At 41.6% G+C, this 16,216-nt stretch overlaps 1 protein-coding gene across 1 annotated transcript; it reads right to left on the bottom strand.

Annotated features, from left to right (window-relative positions):
• Positions 1 to 1,054: 1,054 nt before the first annotated feature.
• TECTB (tectorin beta) lies at positions 1,055 to 14,925 on the bottom strand. Its single transcript, XM_035132403.1, has 10 exons — positions 14,850 to 14,925; positions 13,389 to 13,579; positions 12,394 to 12,536; positions 12,218 to 12,290; positions 8,858 to 8,961; positions 8,688 to 8,771; positions 6,964 to 7,126; positions 4,699 to 4,768; positions 2,653 to 2,685; positions 1,055 to 1,107 (listed from the first exon to the last, which is right to left on the bottom strand). The coding sequence occupies exons 1-10, from the start codon at positions 14,923 to 14,925 to the stop codon at positions 1,055 to 1,057; spliced, it is 990 nt and encodes a 329-aa protein (XP_034988294.1).
• Between the last annotated feature and the right edge of the window lie 1,291 nt (positions 14,926 to 16,216).

Below are 16,216 nucleotides of genomic sequence, written 5' to 3'. Positions count from 1 at the left end.
TCGGGTCAAAGTTGTTGAGTTTTTTCAGGAAGGAGGTAAAATGCTGAGCTTTTTAAAGGGAAGCCACAGTTGTTCAGTTTCTTTGTGGGGAGCCAATGATCTACCAGTGAGCTACTGCAGACGTCCAGTGATCTACCAGTAGATCACCATCTACCTGTTGGACATGCCTGCTCTAGGGAAAAGAACTGCCCATCGACCAAATAGTGCTGTATTGTTTTTGAGTTTGATGGGGGTAGAATGCATGCCTGAGATCGCTTCTAATTCCTGGATCCAGCACAGATTCAATTCCTGGAATAGCCAGGCTAACTTCTTGGTGAGGTAATGGCCCTCTAAGCATAGGCCATTAAGGTAACAAAGGAAGTGGCTCTGTGCCTGACAACAAACGGGTGGGAGCCCCTCAAGTCGCTGGTAGTTAGAAAGAGAAAGGCCAGAGATGAGAGTTGGTGTGTGAGGTAGAAGCTTGGAGCATTATTCCTAGAATCCAAGCCTATGGCTATGGGCGAAACAAGACCCTCTTGGCGTGTTAATGCTGTGAGCCCATCCTAGGCTCAAGTTGTAATTATCTGCAAATAAACCATATATCATAAAGATACCACAATCTGCACTGGCCTTTCTTCTGAAGGAAACCAAACTCTGGGACCTCTGGAATTCACACCACTCAGAGCCTGGGGTGGTGTGTAACAGTATTGTACTTTTTAAAAACACCACCGCCATGAGAGTGAAGCCAGCAGTCTTCTGCTAAGACTGCTCCCAGAATCCCAAGAATGATTTAGCTCCTTAATGCAAACAGCCAGGAAGTGAGGACTTCCTTGTCTTTCAACTAACACTTGGAAGCAAGCGGACTTCCCTCTAGCGCTCTCAAACTTTGTTTGAAAAATGTGCACACAGCTGGTAAAAATCACCATTGCTATTCTCAGCTGCCACAGAAATAAAAGAAGTAAGCCAAGTGAAATTTATTTGTCATGTAAAACAAGGCAGCAGGTAAAACAAGCATCTCTTCATAGCAGCAAAGGACCATGGGGGTGATCAGCAGCAGCTGATGTTGGGTTGAGTATTATAAAAGAACTGCGCGAACTCCGAGAAAGAGGAATAAATGGCAAAGGATAGCTGCAAAGAAGAGAGAAAAAAGAAGAATGTGAGTAGTCTTGCTCAGCGAATTTCTGTTACATTGCCCTGTTTGAGATTTTATATAGCCACAGTTTTGACACCATTTAAAAAGGCCCATGCCATGATTTATCATTCCATCTTTCCATGGGGATTAAGTTATTGGATCATGCTGAGTTCAGTTTTTATACAGAGCCTTGTGGTGGAACTGTTCCAGATGAGGAGCATCGTGGAATCTGCCTGGGTTGGCCATCTGCCATGATCAGAAATGTTTTAGTTAGGATACAGGCTGGGCTGTGCAGTTGTATAGCCCACTCCCCACACAATGCCAGTAAGGCCACAAGTGGAGCTGGATCCCCATTGATTTCAAGGGGTTTACTGTGTGTAAAACTCAGTTGAATAACACCCTGTATGTATTAAGCCAAAAAAGTTGGTGATTCTGGGTGAAGTTGGAACTTTTATTATTTCATATTTTTCTTGCTGTCACCTTTTTTTACCTCAAGGGCCACAGTCCCATGGGGGAGGGGAGGAGCACATTTCAGGGGCTTTGCGCCGGTGATGAGTGGAGCCAAAAGCAAAAGCAGGCAGAGCAATGGATGCACATTCTAGCCATGCGAAAATTAGACACCTCTCTCTGTCCTCCAGACAGGCAAGCAAGAAGGAGGCATTAAATAACCATACCCTCCAACATGTTGAGACTGAAAACGGGGACGTGCATGTTCCCGGATATGCTTCTGTGTGAGTCATGTGACCTGTGTGAGAGCGTGGAGGCAAGAAAACGAGCACTTTGGGGTTCTGTGCTTTCACGTGAGGTTCCGATCCCACACTTTTTGGGGCTCCGTGATTTTGTGTGAGAGAATGGCACCCAAAAACAGGATGTCCCAATTTAATTGGGGCAGTTGAGAGGTATGCATTATCATAGTTCAAGGTAGGACACATTCCAGTTAGGGAAAAACACTTGCAAAGGATGTGCAGCAGGGTCGGGGGGGGGTTGTGGCCTTGGGACAGTTTTAAGGGCCAGATAAGGCCGCCTAGTGGCTACAGAGTAGTGGCCCGTGAAATATGTGGCCTGGGGAGGGGAAAGGGCATGTGATGTCCCAATGATCAAATAAGGGGCTGGGGCCGCATTTGGCCTCCAGGCCTAAGGTCCCCCACCTCTGTTGCAATTGTTTTTATATTAGCTTTTTCTACATTTATGGTGTTTGTAAGCTTCCTTGATTTACCTTTTTATAATTTTATTTCTGAATTTCAGAAGTTTAGAAATTGATACATACTTTCCCGATTCATATTCATTTCACATTCTACTTCCTCACCAGCTTTCCATGGTATCCCTCATCATAATTTCTGAAATTGGTTTACATTGATTTCCTTGATTTATCATAAACAAGGACATGGCAGCAAATTCCATCCAGGAAAGCATTTGATTTAATATTATTATAATTCTGACATCCTTCAACTATAATGAAGTTTATTATATGGCATTTTCATTCATGCTGATAAATTTCCATTGACTGACATGTTAGATAGTTTAATATTTGTAATTTTTACCTGAAAGGTTGTAATTCCTGGTTAATCCTCTGTCTGTGAGAAATGAGAAAAGTTAGAATGCTCACAGGAAATGACTTATAAGTAAAAAGATAAATCAATGCAATAATGTGATTAACATTACACTGCCACATACTACATGCTAAAGTAATGATCCATTCAGCAAGGTGGAATAGCTTGATTTTATTACTTCTTTATGTGCTTTAAAATGTTTATATCTTGCATTAGCCTTTAATCTATCAGTGTCTGAAAGTGGGCCCTCCTAACAGGCCCTGTATCTGTGGATGTGTTCTCCTATTTCTATGTTAAAATAATAAAGTGGTCTGGAATGGGGTCTAAACTCAAGGCCATTTCAGCTCAACAAAACACTGGGCAATGCAAAATTATAAATCGAAAGTGTGCCCTGCAACATGTGTAGGTCCCCTCAAAACTTGGAGACTATAAAGTCTTGAGGCACACCAGGAGTTACTGAAATCTCAGAGTTAGCCTCCAACCCTACTGTTGCTGAAAGGACCACAGCTCAGAGGTAAAGCATCTGTTTTGAATGCCGAAGGTTCAATCCCCAGCATCTCCAGGTAGAACTCGGAGACCTGCTGTCAGTTTGTGTAGACAGTTCTGAGCTAGATGGACATAGGAACTACCTATGTCATTATATGTTCCATACACCTTGTATGGCTGCTTTGGAACACCCTTCTTTGTGATCTCAGTGTCCTTAGGTCAAATGACTCTACTGAATTTCTTCTGAACTGATTAATGAGACAAAGAAAGCTACAAATCCCCGGTCATCCTTGACCACAATTTCTCGCTGCAGAGAAGTATAATCTTCTCCATCTCCATTTGCAGGGAATCTACAAATTGCATAATCCCTGGCTGGAAATAACATACCAGAACGTGCCCAGAAGTATCGTTTCCAACTAAGGATAAAACCTGCAAGGTATCGCCTGTGTCTAGTAATACCTCTCCTCCTACTTTTGCAAGTTTAATACAGTGCAGGATTTAGGGTGGTTCAGGCAGCTCCCCCATACAGGGCGCTGAGCTGAGAGGGTCCCAAATTGAGAAGATCCATCATTGAGAAGATTCATTTGGGGGCACCAGATTTTGGCCTCATTCAGGGTGCCATTCTACCAAAGATTACCAAAGTCCACCGCGATTAATATATATTTGCTTTTGGCTTGGCATGGGAGTAATGGTTAGTGGAAGGGGACAAACTTCATTTGGAGCAGGACTCCCAAGAGTTCTGCATCCAACCAGTGGCATAGCAAGGTCAGGTGGTACCCGGTGCAGAAATGTCCCCCCCCACACACACATTGAAATCTATTTGGACTCACAAGAGACTGCAATCTACTCACAGTATAAAAAGATTGGCTCTGATCTACCCATTGTCATTGCCAGGAGTTGTTCAGCTTTTTTTAAGGGAAGGGTTGGCCAAAACTGTTGAGCTTCTTTGGGGGAGGGTTGACCATAGTTGTTGAGCTTTCTTTGGGGTTATAGGGTTTGGGTCCTGAGCTGAGGGAGCTTCTATCCTTCCCTCCAACCTCCACTTGTTTGCCTCTTCCCGTCCTCTCCCTGCCTGCCTGCCTGCCTCCTCCAGCAGCCCAGGAGCACGGGGCTCTCAAAACAGCAAAGTGGCACAGCTCCCCACTTCCCCTGACAGGTCGCAGTAGACGGGAATAATGAGTGGGCGGCGCACAGAATGTCACCCCCCTCAGTGATGACACCTGGGGCAGAATGGATCGACCCCACCTCCTGGGTCCAACTTAAAAAGAGTTGATATTTCATCCCCACATTTGAAGAATTTCCCTAGTAATAGATGTAATCTATTAGGAGGATATTGGAAACCAGCCCACACCAGTTAATCCGAAACACCTGCATCAGAAATCAGGCCCAGTAAGTTTTTGCATTTCTACTGAAGAGGTGGATTAATTATCCTACCTTTTCATCTAAGGGCAGCATTAATATAGTGGTGCCTCCTCCCATTTTCAGGTAAAGAATAAACTGTTTTACAACGTAGCACCCTAATTATAAATCAAAATATCCTTCTGCACTTACTGTTCACAGTGAGTTCGGCCATTAAAACACCACCTGTTGGCTCCATTCGTTGTCTCCGATTTGTACATATCTTAAAAGTAACAAAGAAAACGATTTGCTTGATCAATATTTATTTCTAAAATCCTGAACTGTGCCCAGTGCCTTCAAATGAAGACAGCAGGGGTGGCCTGGGGTCCAATGGATCATGGGGCCAGCTTATTTTTCACTCCCAAACCTATTTGCAGTTTTTTGTAGGCTACTGTCAATGGGAGTCCCGCTGATGGTACTTCCACTTGCCTACACTTTTAGTAGATGGAACTAGGAGTTCCATGCCAGCATGATGTCAGCATCATACCATGGGATGAGGCCAGTAGATCTGTTTTGGGCAGGGCGGAGGAAGACCTTTCAACCAGCCTCTTGCTAGTGCTGCAGATCAGGGGTTGGAATTGCGGTCCAACCAAGCCCCATGTTGTTCAATAGAGCTCACTTCCAGGAAAATGTAGAGAGGTTTCAGCCTAAATCACAAGTTCTTGGAGACAGAAGGAAGAGTCACCACAGGGCTAAGGGTGGGATCTCCAGACCAGCAGTCTCATTTGCCTCATTTCAGTTCAGTTTTGTCAGAAAAGATCAAGGGTAACTGCTCAAAACAGGGTTTAAACATACAGCGCTGAGGGGGGCGTATGACTCCAGTTCAAGGTAAATAGTTCTTAAGAACAAATAGTTCCTAAGAACAAAGCACTGCAGGGTACTTAATGGAACATCAGAGTATTCTTCCCTGCATGGTTTATTCAAATTCATTGTAATAAAAGAAAATACCATCCAAATATATTTTCTGGCCTGAGATAAGTTGGTGATTTCTGGGCAATGAGTAGTGTCTTAATTCAGTTTCCAATGTCACATGGTTTAACACTGAAGGCAGCCCTGTTTAGGAAAGTTTTTAATGCTTGATGTTCTATCACCCAGCCACATGGGTGGGGTATAAATACCGGTAATGAAGTATTATTATTATTACATGTTTCATGCTCTAAATTCTCCCAGAGATGTGCTGCAACGTGATACCTCCATCCATCACTTTTCCAGCAGGTTAGCCAGCTGCCAGATGGTAGCGATAGCAATCAGACAAGATTTGGCTGTTCTGCTTTTGTTTCAAGTTGACCCAAAACGAAGAATCAAAGAAAACTGTTGGCAGTTCCTTTCCAAAATCAAAAAGGTGTGTGCTGATTATCTGCTATTTAGCCACATGTATCCATGGGTATACGGAGGAATGAAGTTGCATATGCAGGTATCGTAATGGCCAGGATTTTTTCCTGCCGCTCCCTCGCGCAACACCAAAGTTTGCTACCTCCCCCCTTTTGCTTTCCATTCTACATTGTAGTTGCAGTGCCCAGGGTTACCGAACTGGACTCGTGCTCCCCTAAATCCACCTCCAAGAGGAGCCCTGGGTAGGTTTGGAATCTAGAAACAATTTATTCACAAACAAACATTGTCCTGTGTGTTGCCCTAGCTCCTCCTAGTGAGAAGAACCATAATTTTCTAATTTCCATTTATTGAAGTTGTCCTCCTCTAAGGCAAGGATATAGAATTTATGGACATCCAGATATTTCTAGACTGTAATTTCCATAATCCCTGAGTACTGGCAATACTGGCTGGAGAAGATGGGAGTTGGAGTCTAACATCTGGATGACCGCAAGGTTGGATTCAATGAAACTGATGTGCTAGCAGGACAATGAATCCTGCTAGCACAGTGGAACTTCCCTCTCCTCTCCCCCCCCCCCCAGTCCATCCCCAAATATTTGGGGACAACCCCAGAAGAGCATTGCACTGGACAAGCAGAAATGCTTGTGCTAATAGAATGACCATAGTAGTGCAATGTTAAATTCCTCTCAAAGGTTCTAAACCCCTGCCCTAAGGAGATCGGGGAAGCATGGTGACGTCTACTCTATATTACTTTTCCAATAACACCGTGAAGTGGGCTAGGCTGAGAGACAGTGACTGTTTGGCCCAAGGACCTTTAAGGCAGGGAAGGGGTTGGAACCATGGGATTGCGCCAAAACTTGCAGTCTACCCAGTCCAGCAAAATCTTAAGTTGTTGTAACAAAAAGAGAAATGTCTTCTTCTTCTTCTTCTTCTTCTTCTTCTTCTTCTTCTTCTTCTTCTTCTTCTTCTTCTTCTTCTTCTTCTTCTAGGTTCAATCAAAATTCCTTATCACCACTTTAATAGGCCCTCGGAAATGTGGTTTTTTGCAGGCTAGACTTCATTCTTAATTGTGACGCACAAAAAACTTACCACAGGGCACGATAACTTCTCACTGTCACATACATGCGTCTCACAGTGCAGCCACACCTTGGAGAGTTTGGGAATATTCCGGAACCGAAATGCATTAAACTGGAAGGTCGCTCGGCTGTCTTTCCCATTTTCATGCACTATGATGGTGTCATCTGTTGGGCACCTGAGTCACATGATAACAGGCACTCTTAGAATGAGAAGAACAATAAGGCACTCCTTCTTCTACTATCTCTAATACTACCACTGTATTTATTGCGGCTATTGCAAGAACATAGCATGGTTTCTATGACAAACTGAGTACCTCTGAATGTTAGATTCAGTTGTGTAAAAAGAAGCTGTGATTGGACAAAAATGAGAGAGTGAACTGTCTGTCCTATATATTTCTGGTCGATTAAAAACAGTAGTAATGTTGCAGAGAACAGGGTAGCCAAAACAGTGTCCTTGTCCTATAAATGTTGTTGGTCTGAAACTCCCATCATCTTTGACCAATGTCTGTGTTGGCTGGGGCTGATGGGAATGGTAGTCCAACATCTGGAGAGCATCAACTTGGCCATCACTTGGTGTAAAAAAAATCACCACTACAGGAAGTGAAACCTTGGATCAAAACCCCTAATGATTTGCTCAAACTACATCATATACTACCTGGCAAACACTATGTACTATTTTTTACCTGCCCTTCACCCTAAGGTCCAAGGGTGGGTTACAACATTAAAGCACAATATTATTATTATTATTATTATTATTATTATTATTATTATTAAAACAACCTACAATAATAACAATAAGGTGGGTCCTAAAACCATGCACCTCAAATGTCAAAAGTCAGAGGTATGTCTTCAGCATTCTCCAGAAACTGGATAATGAAGCTGCCAGTTGTGCCTCTGTGGGGAGGGAATTCCACAACTTAGGGGCCACCACAGACAATGCCCTCTCCCGGGCTGCCATCCTCCAAGCCCCTGAGGACAGAGAAACTACCAAGAGGCCCCCTCTTCCGATCTCAGCACCCAAGAGTGAAGGAGGTGGTCTTTGATATATTTGGGGCCTGAGTTGTATAATATTACTAGAAAAGTACTTCAGGTGACAATAAGTCTAGCCTAAATTTTATTCTATTAACTTAAGGATAAAAGGAATGTATTCCTGTACGCAACCGCAGCAGCCAGAATCCTATTGGCAAAAAGTTGGAAATCTGATAAAACACCTGAAGTAGTAGAATGGAGCATTAAAATGTCTGAGTTTGCAGAGATGGCAAAACTAACAGCATCAATTAGAGGGTGCTCTAATCAAGAAAATAAGAAAGAGTGGGAATGTGTAAAGGAATATATGGAAAAAGTTGGTGCTGGAGTTTGAAATTTAATATGCTATAATTAAAATATGCTGCAAGGAGATAGAAAATACAATAGAAGAGTAATGACATGGTAAATAAGATAGTGGGCACCGCAACAATAACAAAAAGAATAATAGGCAAAGAAGATCATACATGGGTGAAGGGAAGCATGGGGAGGGGGGAGGGGGAGAGGAAGGTATTGAAACTGTAAAATGATTTATGATTTCTATGTTCGAATATGTACTGAACTGTTTTTAATTGTTGTTTTCTTTTTTAAAAAATTAAATAAAGCAATAAAAACAACTTCAGGGTGGCATTGGTTTCTTAAGATATGCTTACCCACAACAGTTCCATTTCATGTGAGTAATGTTTATGTCGACCTTCTCACAAATTTACCTACCCCTTAGTTATCAGAGGCCACTGGACTGGAAAGAAATATTCTGATGAGGGGGTTGCCCAACAGTTAGTCAGAACTACTTTAAATCTGAGGAGACAAAGAGATGTGAGTACCAGACGAGTGAAAATTTCAATGATAATTTCACATTGGAGTTGACTGATGAAAAGTTGCACCTGCTACTTAATCCCTTTGCTTCTACGCCAGCAAATATGTCTGAACCAATTTCTGAAGTTTCAACTACGAAGGGGGCTTCCTTCTTGATTGTAAACTTGGCATTCTGAGAGGGAAAATGGAGGAATGGGTTAGTAATGCAAAGGAGGGACAGCAAAAGCTTAACAATTAGATATAATGTCAGCAAAGTTACTCTGTCACCAGCAATTTCCACTTCGTTTCCCCCTTTTTTTGTATCTGTGTTTCATTTGTTTTTCTTAACATTCTTCTGATGTTTGCCCTAAGTTGGCTCAACAACAGGATGCCTTGAAGTCGAGGGTGTAATGCTTCAATGAAAGCTCAAGAAATGTGGCTTAGAAGGAACTATTCCATGCAAATCACAGCCACATAAAAAGGACAGCAACAAGCTTATCAATATCAGAGGGGGGGGGAAACCATTTATTGGCAACGTCCAACTACCAGTTCGCCATAGCCAGCCATGCAGCATTGAATGAGGAAAACCACACATTTCTCAGATGAGCAAGGCACAAATTCTCCATCAAGCATCAAATCACACGTCTTCTCAAATTCCAATGCTAAAAGTGCTGGGTGAGATGACAAAAGTACAAAATTGATTCAGGGATGCATGCTATGCAAGATATTTGTGATGTGGAAAATTGTCAGAAAGAAAGATAGTGAAATGACTTTGCAACTGAACTCTCCCCCCTCCCCCCAGGTTCTCTCTCACGATAATTACATTGAATTAGGAATAGAAGAAGCTGCCTTATACCAAGTCGGACCATTTAGCTCAGTATTGTGGGCGGTTTGCAGGCAAAGTATGTGTTCTGACACTGAGCTATGTTAGTTATTTCAGTGCTCAAAAAGGCTCCATCGGTCAGTGTCAAACCACTTGTTGGGTTCCAGCCGATTCTTAATAGTATAACAGTTTTTCAGAAGAACAGAAAAAACTCAGGCACAACAAATTTAATTCTGAAAAAAGAAGTTGATAAATAGCCAAGCCACACAAGCTTGTGAAATATGCATAAATCCATAAGAACACAAAGTAAGGCTGCTGGATCAGGCCAATGGCTCAACTAGTCCTGCACCCTATTCTCACAGTGGCCAGGCACATGCCTGTAGGAAACCCACAAACACAACAGCATTCTCCTCTCCTGTTTAGCACAATTCATCCCCAAGCCACAGCTAGTTAAGTAACTGTTATAGACAAATTTCCAACAGTCTTTTATTCTAGGTGTGCTGAAACAAGGATTATAAACACCAACACAGTGCAGTTTCCGTGACATTCTATTACTTTAGGGTCATGGGAAAACGTCAGTCACCTGACCCCATGGAGAGAATCTCTGCTAGAGTATCTTGAGGTCTGGCCTCTTCAGTTATTCATGGCAAAATCTGGGCCACCCTCTGTCTGAAATTTGACAGAAAGAGATTTGGAGTTGATTTCTATTCAGGCACTGAGTGTGCTCACACATACTGTACCAAAATGCTGAAAGGGGGTTAGAACTTTCAGTTAAAAGCCTTATAACCTGGAACAAACACAAGGAACCAAACACAAAGCGGAATAAAGATCCCAGGAGAACAATGAGCATCTTCTCGATTCAGAGGATAGCTAGGCAAATTTCAGGGGGAATGAAAGGAACTTCTATGCGTAGCGAGACCTAAAAGACAAGATAGTCATTGCCCTTTGTTTGTGGCTTTCGGGAGGGTTTAATGGCGTCAGTTACAGCACTAGTGCTGAGAGTACAGTACTTGGACTGGGGTTTGGAACTGCAAATATATACAGATGATGTAGAAAGCAGTCTGCATAGTACATTGTTACATGATCAGTTCAATAAACAATCGGATCCTAAGGGCATGTGTGGTGTCATGTAGGGAAGAATCTCAATGCTGGGTTCGTTTGCTACAAAATTTGAATTAACATAATTCAAGCCCATAGAATAATTGAGTGGTACCAGACCAGCCTATAATACAGCAGATGCTTACATAAGTAATGAATTGTTTTGCTGCAAGGCATATGTTCACCATGCCAGCCAAGGGGCCCATAAATTAAAAATCTTAAATCTACATGGTTACAGTCAAATTGTGGCTCTGGCCTCTGGTGCAAAAACTAAGTGAGTTGATACATGCGTGCCCATTATCACCCAGTGACTACAACATCAAGCGATGATTTATATAAGTGAAACTTCTTGTCACACTATGAATAGTACAGAGCCCACACCACACTACAGTGGTGCCTCGCTAGACAAATTTAATTCGTTCCACGGGTCTTTTCTTATAACGAAAAATTCATCTAGCGAATCTCATAGGAATGCATTGAATTTTTTTTTTGCCCATAGGAACGCATTAATTGAATTTCAATGCATTCCTATGGGAAACCGCGATTCGTTAGACGAATTTTTTGTAAAACGAATTCGTCTAGCGAGGCAACCTCTGCTCGAAAAATCCTTTCGTTAAGCGGAAATTTCATTAAGCAAGGCATTCGTTAAGCAAGGCACCACTGTACCAGAAACACAATGCAAAGCTGCCATTCTGTGAATGGGAGAAGTTCTTCCATTTGCAGAATGAGTTTGGATACAGGTGAAGCTCCATTGACCAGAAGTGGAGAAGAGGGGAGTTTCACCATTTCTACCTACATCCCCCAGGCCCTCTAAAGGGACTCCAAACCACCTCGGGCAGATTTGGGGGGCACAGGGAGAGCCAAGGCCTGAAATCATGCCATTCCACAAGCAGAACTCCATTGAATTATTGATTTAACCCAAATATACAAGCTGTTTATAATATTGCATAAGAAATGCTTAAGTGATGAATGCACATGCACACATCCTATTATACAGACTAATAGGAAACCCTTGTGCTTGTAGCCTGTTATGCATACTAATAGCAAACTACATTTTCGGAATGCCACATAGCCGAAACAGCATTAACCACACACCGGTGAGAAGGTATCCATAGGCTTGGAGGAAGCACAAGAAATAATAATAATGGTTTAGGGGGAAACTAAGGGATGGGAAGTCCAGTGAGGATGAGCATGCTTAAGGCCATGGAATGCTGGAGAGGGTTAAAAAAGGGGGGGGAATGTGGGAGGAAGGGAAATGGAATGGAAGAATGCATGACTGGATTGATGGCAAAAATTTGCTGCAATCTCACTAAAAACCATTGTTACGGCTCGCTAGTTTGTGTAGCCTATGGTACCCCCAAAGAGTAATATTTCTAACAGATTGTCTACAATCAAATTTTTCATTTACATTTGGTAAAATGGAGGCAGTCACCTATGCATTTGCATATTTTTGGCCTCTTCACTTCACCATTGCACCCATTGAAAAATTTACAGTGGAAATCAGCAGACAGACACAGAGGGTACTTACAGAATAGAAGTTGAGGGACAGCTGGCTTTCAAATGAACCGGAGCTGCCATTCTTCACATGAATAGTTGCCACTCTAAAAGAGGCAGGAAATGTCACATGACTGAATCATACACTGTTGAATGCAGAGTGAGGCATATGCTAGAAGACGAAGGCCAATTGAATCGAGGCAGAGTTACCTTTGGTCAAAGGCAGCGTGGTTCACCAGATAGTTTGCATGGTATGTGCATGTAAATGAGTAGTTTACAGGCTGGCTCTTCACAATCACGGAGGTGTCATTGGAGACGATGGAGTTGTAGAAATGATAGATGGGGCTTTTGAACTGCAACCATGAAAAGATCAAGATGTAAACAGTGACACTGCATACACCATTTTTGTTTTGCACAGTCACGTCAAGAGTTCACTTCTACATTATCTCAAGTTTCCGAAAGTGTAAACACGCATGAGAGAGCATGCGGGAAGCACACTGTGACTGATCTGGTGAAATAGACTTCTGCCAACAAAAAGTCATGGCCTGTAAATAAGTTGGTCATTGAAGTCTGTGGGTTTTTCGGCTCCAAACTTCATATTTTTAGGCTGGGTAATAAATATCACCTCTGTAATCTAGAGTCCCTCTGCAACTGTGAAATAGATTTGCAGTGCTTTATTTTATTTTTTGAAATGTCTTGTACAGTAGTTATCAGATGGATTAGACATAAACACACACCCAAATCTCCATTCAGATCTTCCCCACATGTACAAGGGAATGTGTAAAGTAGGAGTTGAGCTGCACTGTTAGCCCTAGGTATACACATATTTAGTACAGGGTCTGCATAGGGGTGTGTGGTGTGGGACCCATGATTGCGCATGTGCCGCAACTGTGAAAATCTCCCTAGTGCACAGAGCTGTACAGATGTCATTTTAAATGCTTGTACACTGAATGGATAGGGCCAGCAGTGTGTGTTCTATCAGGGTGAAGCTATCAGGGATCAAATATAAATTTTAACAATGGACCTATATAAAACAATATTGAAAAGGTATAAGAGATATTGTGAATCTATTGTTTTCCAAATTATAAATAAAAAAGTTGTAAAACTGGTGAAAGTCTCAGGAAGGCATGGAGAGCTTCAGACATTTATTGGACACAGTCACCATCCAACTTAGGGAAGAAAGCGTTTATACTTTGGCTACTTACATCAGATTGAGTTCCACAGTATGACTTATTTTTGGGTGACAAATCTGGGATTGTAAACTGGTAATATCCTGACTCGTGGACCCCGTTGTAGCAAATTCCTCCAAGAGCCAATTGATTAACTTCCCATCCATAAGGACATTCGGGGATTCTTGCAATTATGGTTTTAGGATAACAGTACACCAAAATGGCATCTAGAAGTAAAAAAAAATAAAAAATAAAGGGGGGGGGGAGGAAGCACTACTAGAGCATGGTTAAGTGATTACAAAATGCGCCTCTATCATTATTTTGCAAATGCCAGCCTGGCCTCATCAGTGAAAACACAAGTTCTAAGGCTTAGCTCTGGTAAGCCTGGACACAAATCATGTTTTCAGCTTGGCAGCTAGTAGTTTCTCCAGACGTTCGCACTACATTCAATACAGTAAATGCATGTGGTAGAAGGCAGCAGGCTCCAACCCTAATGTTCATTAGGATGCCTGCCAGGTATGTCCATGCCACATAATGTTCAGCTGGGTGAATCTGTCACTTTCAGTTTCACTCAATTTCTCATTTCCCGTATTCAATTTTCCACATTTACACATCAGTTTGCAATTAAAGCAGTGCTTCCCCCCCCTCAAAAAGATGTTTAGGGGTACTGTCATTTTCCTACTCATATTGAAATACTGTACTGCCCCTCAATGAGGGCAAAATTAGATTCACAAAATGTTTAGGGGTATGATTCCCTCTGTGTCCCTCCAGGAAAAAAAAAGCACTGAATTAAAGAGGAAAATAATAATCAGTTAAACATTTCAGTTTAACTACTGCCGTTACCAGTTTAACAGGCACCCTTAACAGGGGCTAGGGACAGTGATTCAGATAAGTTCTTTCCTTTATCTAGACAAAGGCACTATTGCAGGTACTATTATGTGTGACACACTCCAAAGAAGCTGGGAAAGATATTAGCCTCTTTCAACTATTTCCCCGCAATCTCCAAATTACACTTCCAAAGCAAGAACAGGGATACCATCTCACATTAAGCCACCATTTATGAAAGCAACAGGCCCTTAAATCCAACAATTTGTGTTCCACTACTGGGTTTCAGTGATGAGGTGACCAATGGCAATGGAAAAGCCAATACACGGTCCAAACAATCTAATCACAATCTCATGAGATCTCATGGAGCACACAGCACATTCTCGTTTTGCCTCAAGCGGTGAAACAAGGCTTGCCACCTCTGTGTTGCACCATCTATTGTGCCACCTGATGTGTGACCATTTTTCACTAGGTTCATACTGCAACAACCAATATTATGCTAATGCAACAGTCCTTGCACTGGCAGTCAGAGAACTTGCAATCCAAGCCCATATATACATTGTAATAAACAGGTTGTAATGAATGGATCTCTTGATAAATAAAACTAAGCAGTTTGAAGCGTATTTAACTGCAAAAGGTTAAGATAGCTGGAATAGTATGCAGCTATTTTACCTGCTTTGTTTGGACTGCAACGTGCCACAATGCCTCGAGCCAAGATGACCCACAGAAGGAAAGCCACCATCATCATCTTTCCAAAGATATGCAAATACTAAGAAAACCAGGACTTGATTTTCCGAAATGCTGCTGGATGTTGAGAAGGATTCACATGTATCAAACTTCTTTGAAGTGCCTGTGAATTACCAGAAGCATGAAATGTAAACTCTTCTATCTAAAATGAGTTAAGTGCAATTCCCAACACAAACTAATAAAATCTACTGGATTTTGAATCTTCCCTTCCATGTTCTTACAGCACAACCTTATCCCTATCAACTCAATAGATAGATCATATTGAGATCAATGGGTTTGAGGGTCCTGGATTGCAACCTTTATCGTCTATCTAAGAAGAGATCTGTGTCATAAGAAATTAATTACTAATAACTTCTTTCATTTTATTTTTTAAACAAAGGTGCTGTTGTTTTTTAAAAAAACAGAGGTGAAATGGGATCTGGAGGAGAAATACTAAATCTGACAGTGAATGGGATTGGAGAGAAAGCATATACTGGAGAAAAGAAAAGATCTCATTAGAAGGCAAGAGAAAAGTCAAAGTAACAAAAATATTTTACATATTCATTGATTTGGCAGTTGTAATTTCTATTGTTAACTGGATGATTTTGTGCCTTGTATCCAAACATTCTTTCACATGAGTGTAATTATTGCTATTCTACCTCACAAATTATAATTGTAATCTAAAACAATGTATTCTGAAGCTTAATATTTCTGTGAGAACACCTGTTATAAACCCACCCATAATACATTACTCATAATGCTATGTATTTCAAACTAAAAAAAAATTAGGTCACTGATATTACACAAATCATACCCTGGACACTGAAAGCCATTTTAGCATTACCATTTTTTATTTTAACATTGTAGTCCATCTAGGCATCTATCTGATGTTTTCAATCAATCTCATCATTTATTTCAAAATATATTACACAATATTTTCAAACACACATTTTACTAGTATTACATTTCCGTTTCAATCGCCTATCTATGTCCAGGAAAATGTTTAGAGCATCATACATACAGCATTGGAACAAGGTTGTAGATCAAGCTGTTCATTATCTCTGTTTAAAGTGAGATATTTGCTTTTCCCAAGGTGTCCTTTCAAACAGCACCAGCTGGCATTATCTTTGCTTTATATAGGCCATCTTGTAAAAGGAGCCCCTGCGTATTCAGCCTCGATTAGCCCTTGTGGGGAAACAGGCTTGGATGGATAACAGGTTAGATCACTCACTTTTCCAATACAAGCGGTCCAAGTTTTTCAGTATTCAGTACAGTATTCTACTGTCAAGTTGTGTCACATACAGGACTCTTTA

Source organism: Zootoca vivipara, chromosome 5 (genome assembly GCF_963506605.1).
Source record: "Zootoca vivipara chromosome 5, rZooViv1.1, whole genome shotgun sequence".
NCBI lineage: Eukaryota > Metazoa > Chordata > Lepidosauria > Squamata > Lacertidae > Zootoca > Zootoca vivipara.
This window is presented reverse-complemented; position numbering and strand designations above follow the sequence as displayed.

What these genes read in the sequence shown, in the direction of transcription:
- TECTB (XM_035132403.1), bottom strand. Translation starts at nt 14,925, where the DNA reads ATGATGATGGTGGCTTTCCTTCTGTGGGTCATCTTGGCTCGAGGCATT. An exon ending in GGCCGAACTCACTGTGAACA is followed by an intron (nt 2,686 to 4,698) that starts GTAAGTGCAGAA and finishes CATTTCTCACAG; the next exon opens with ACAGAGGATTAACCAGGAAT. An exon ending in CAGGAATTACAACCTTTCAG is followed by an intron (nt 1,108 to 2,652) that starts GTAAAAATTACA and finishes TCTTCTTTGCAG; the next exon opens with CTATCCTTTGCCATTTATTC.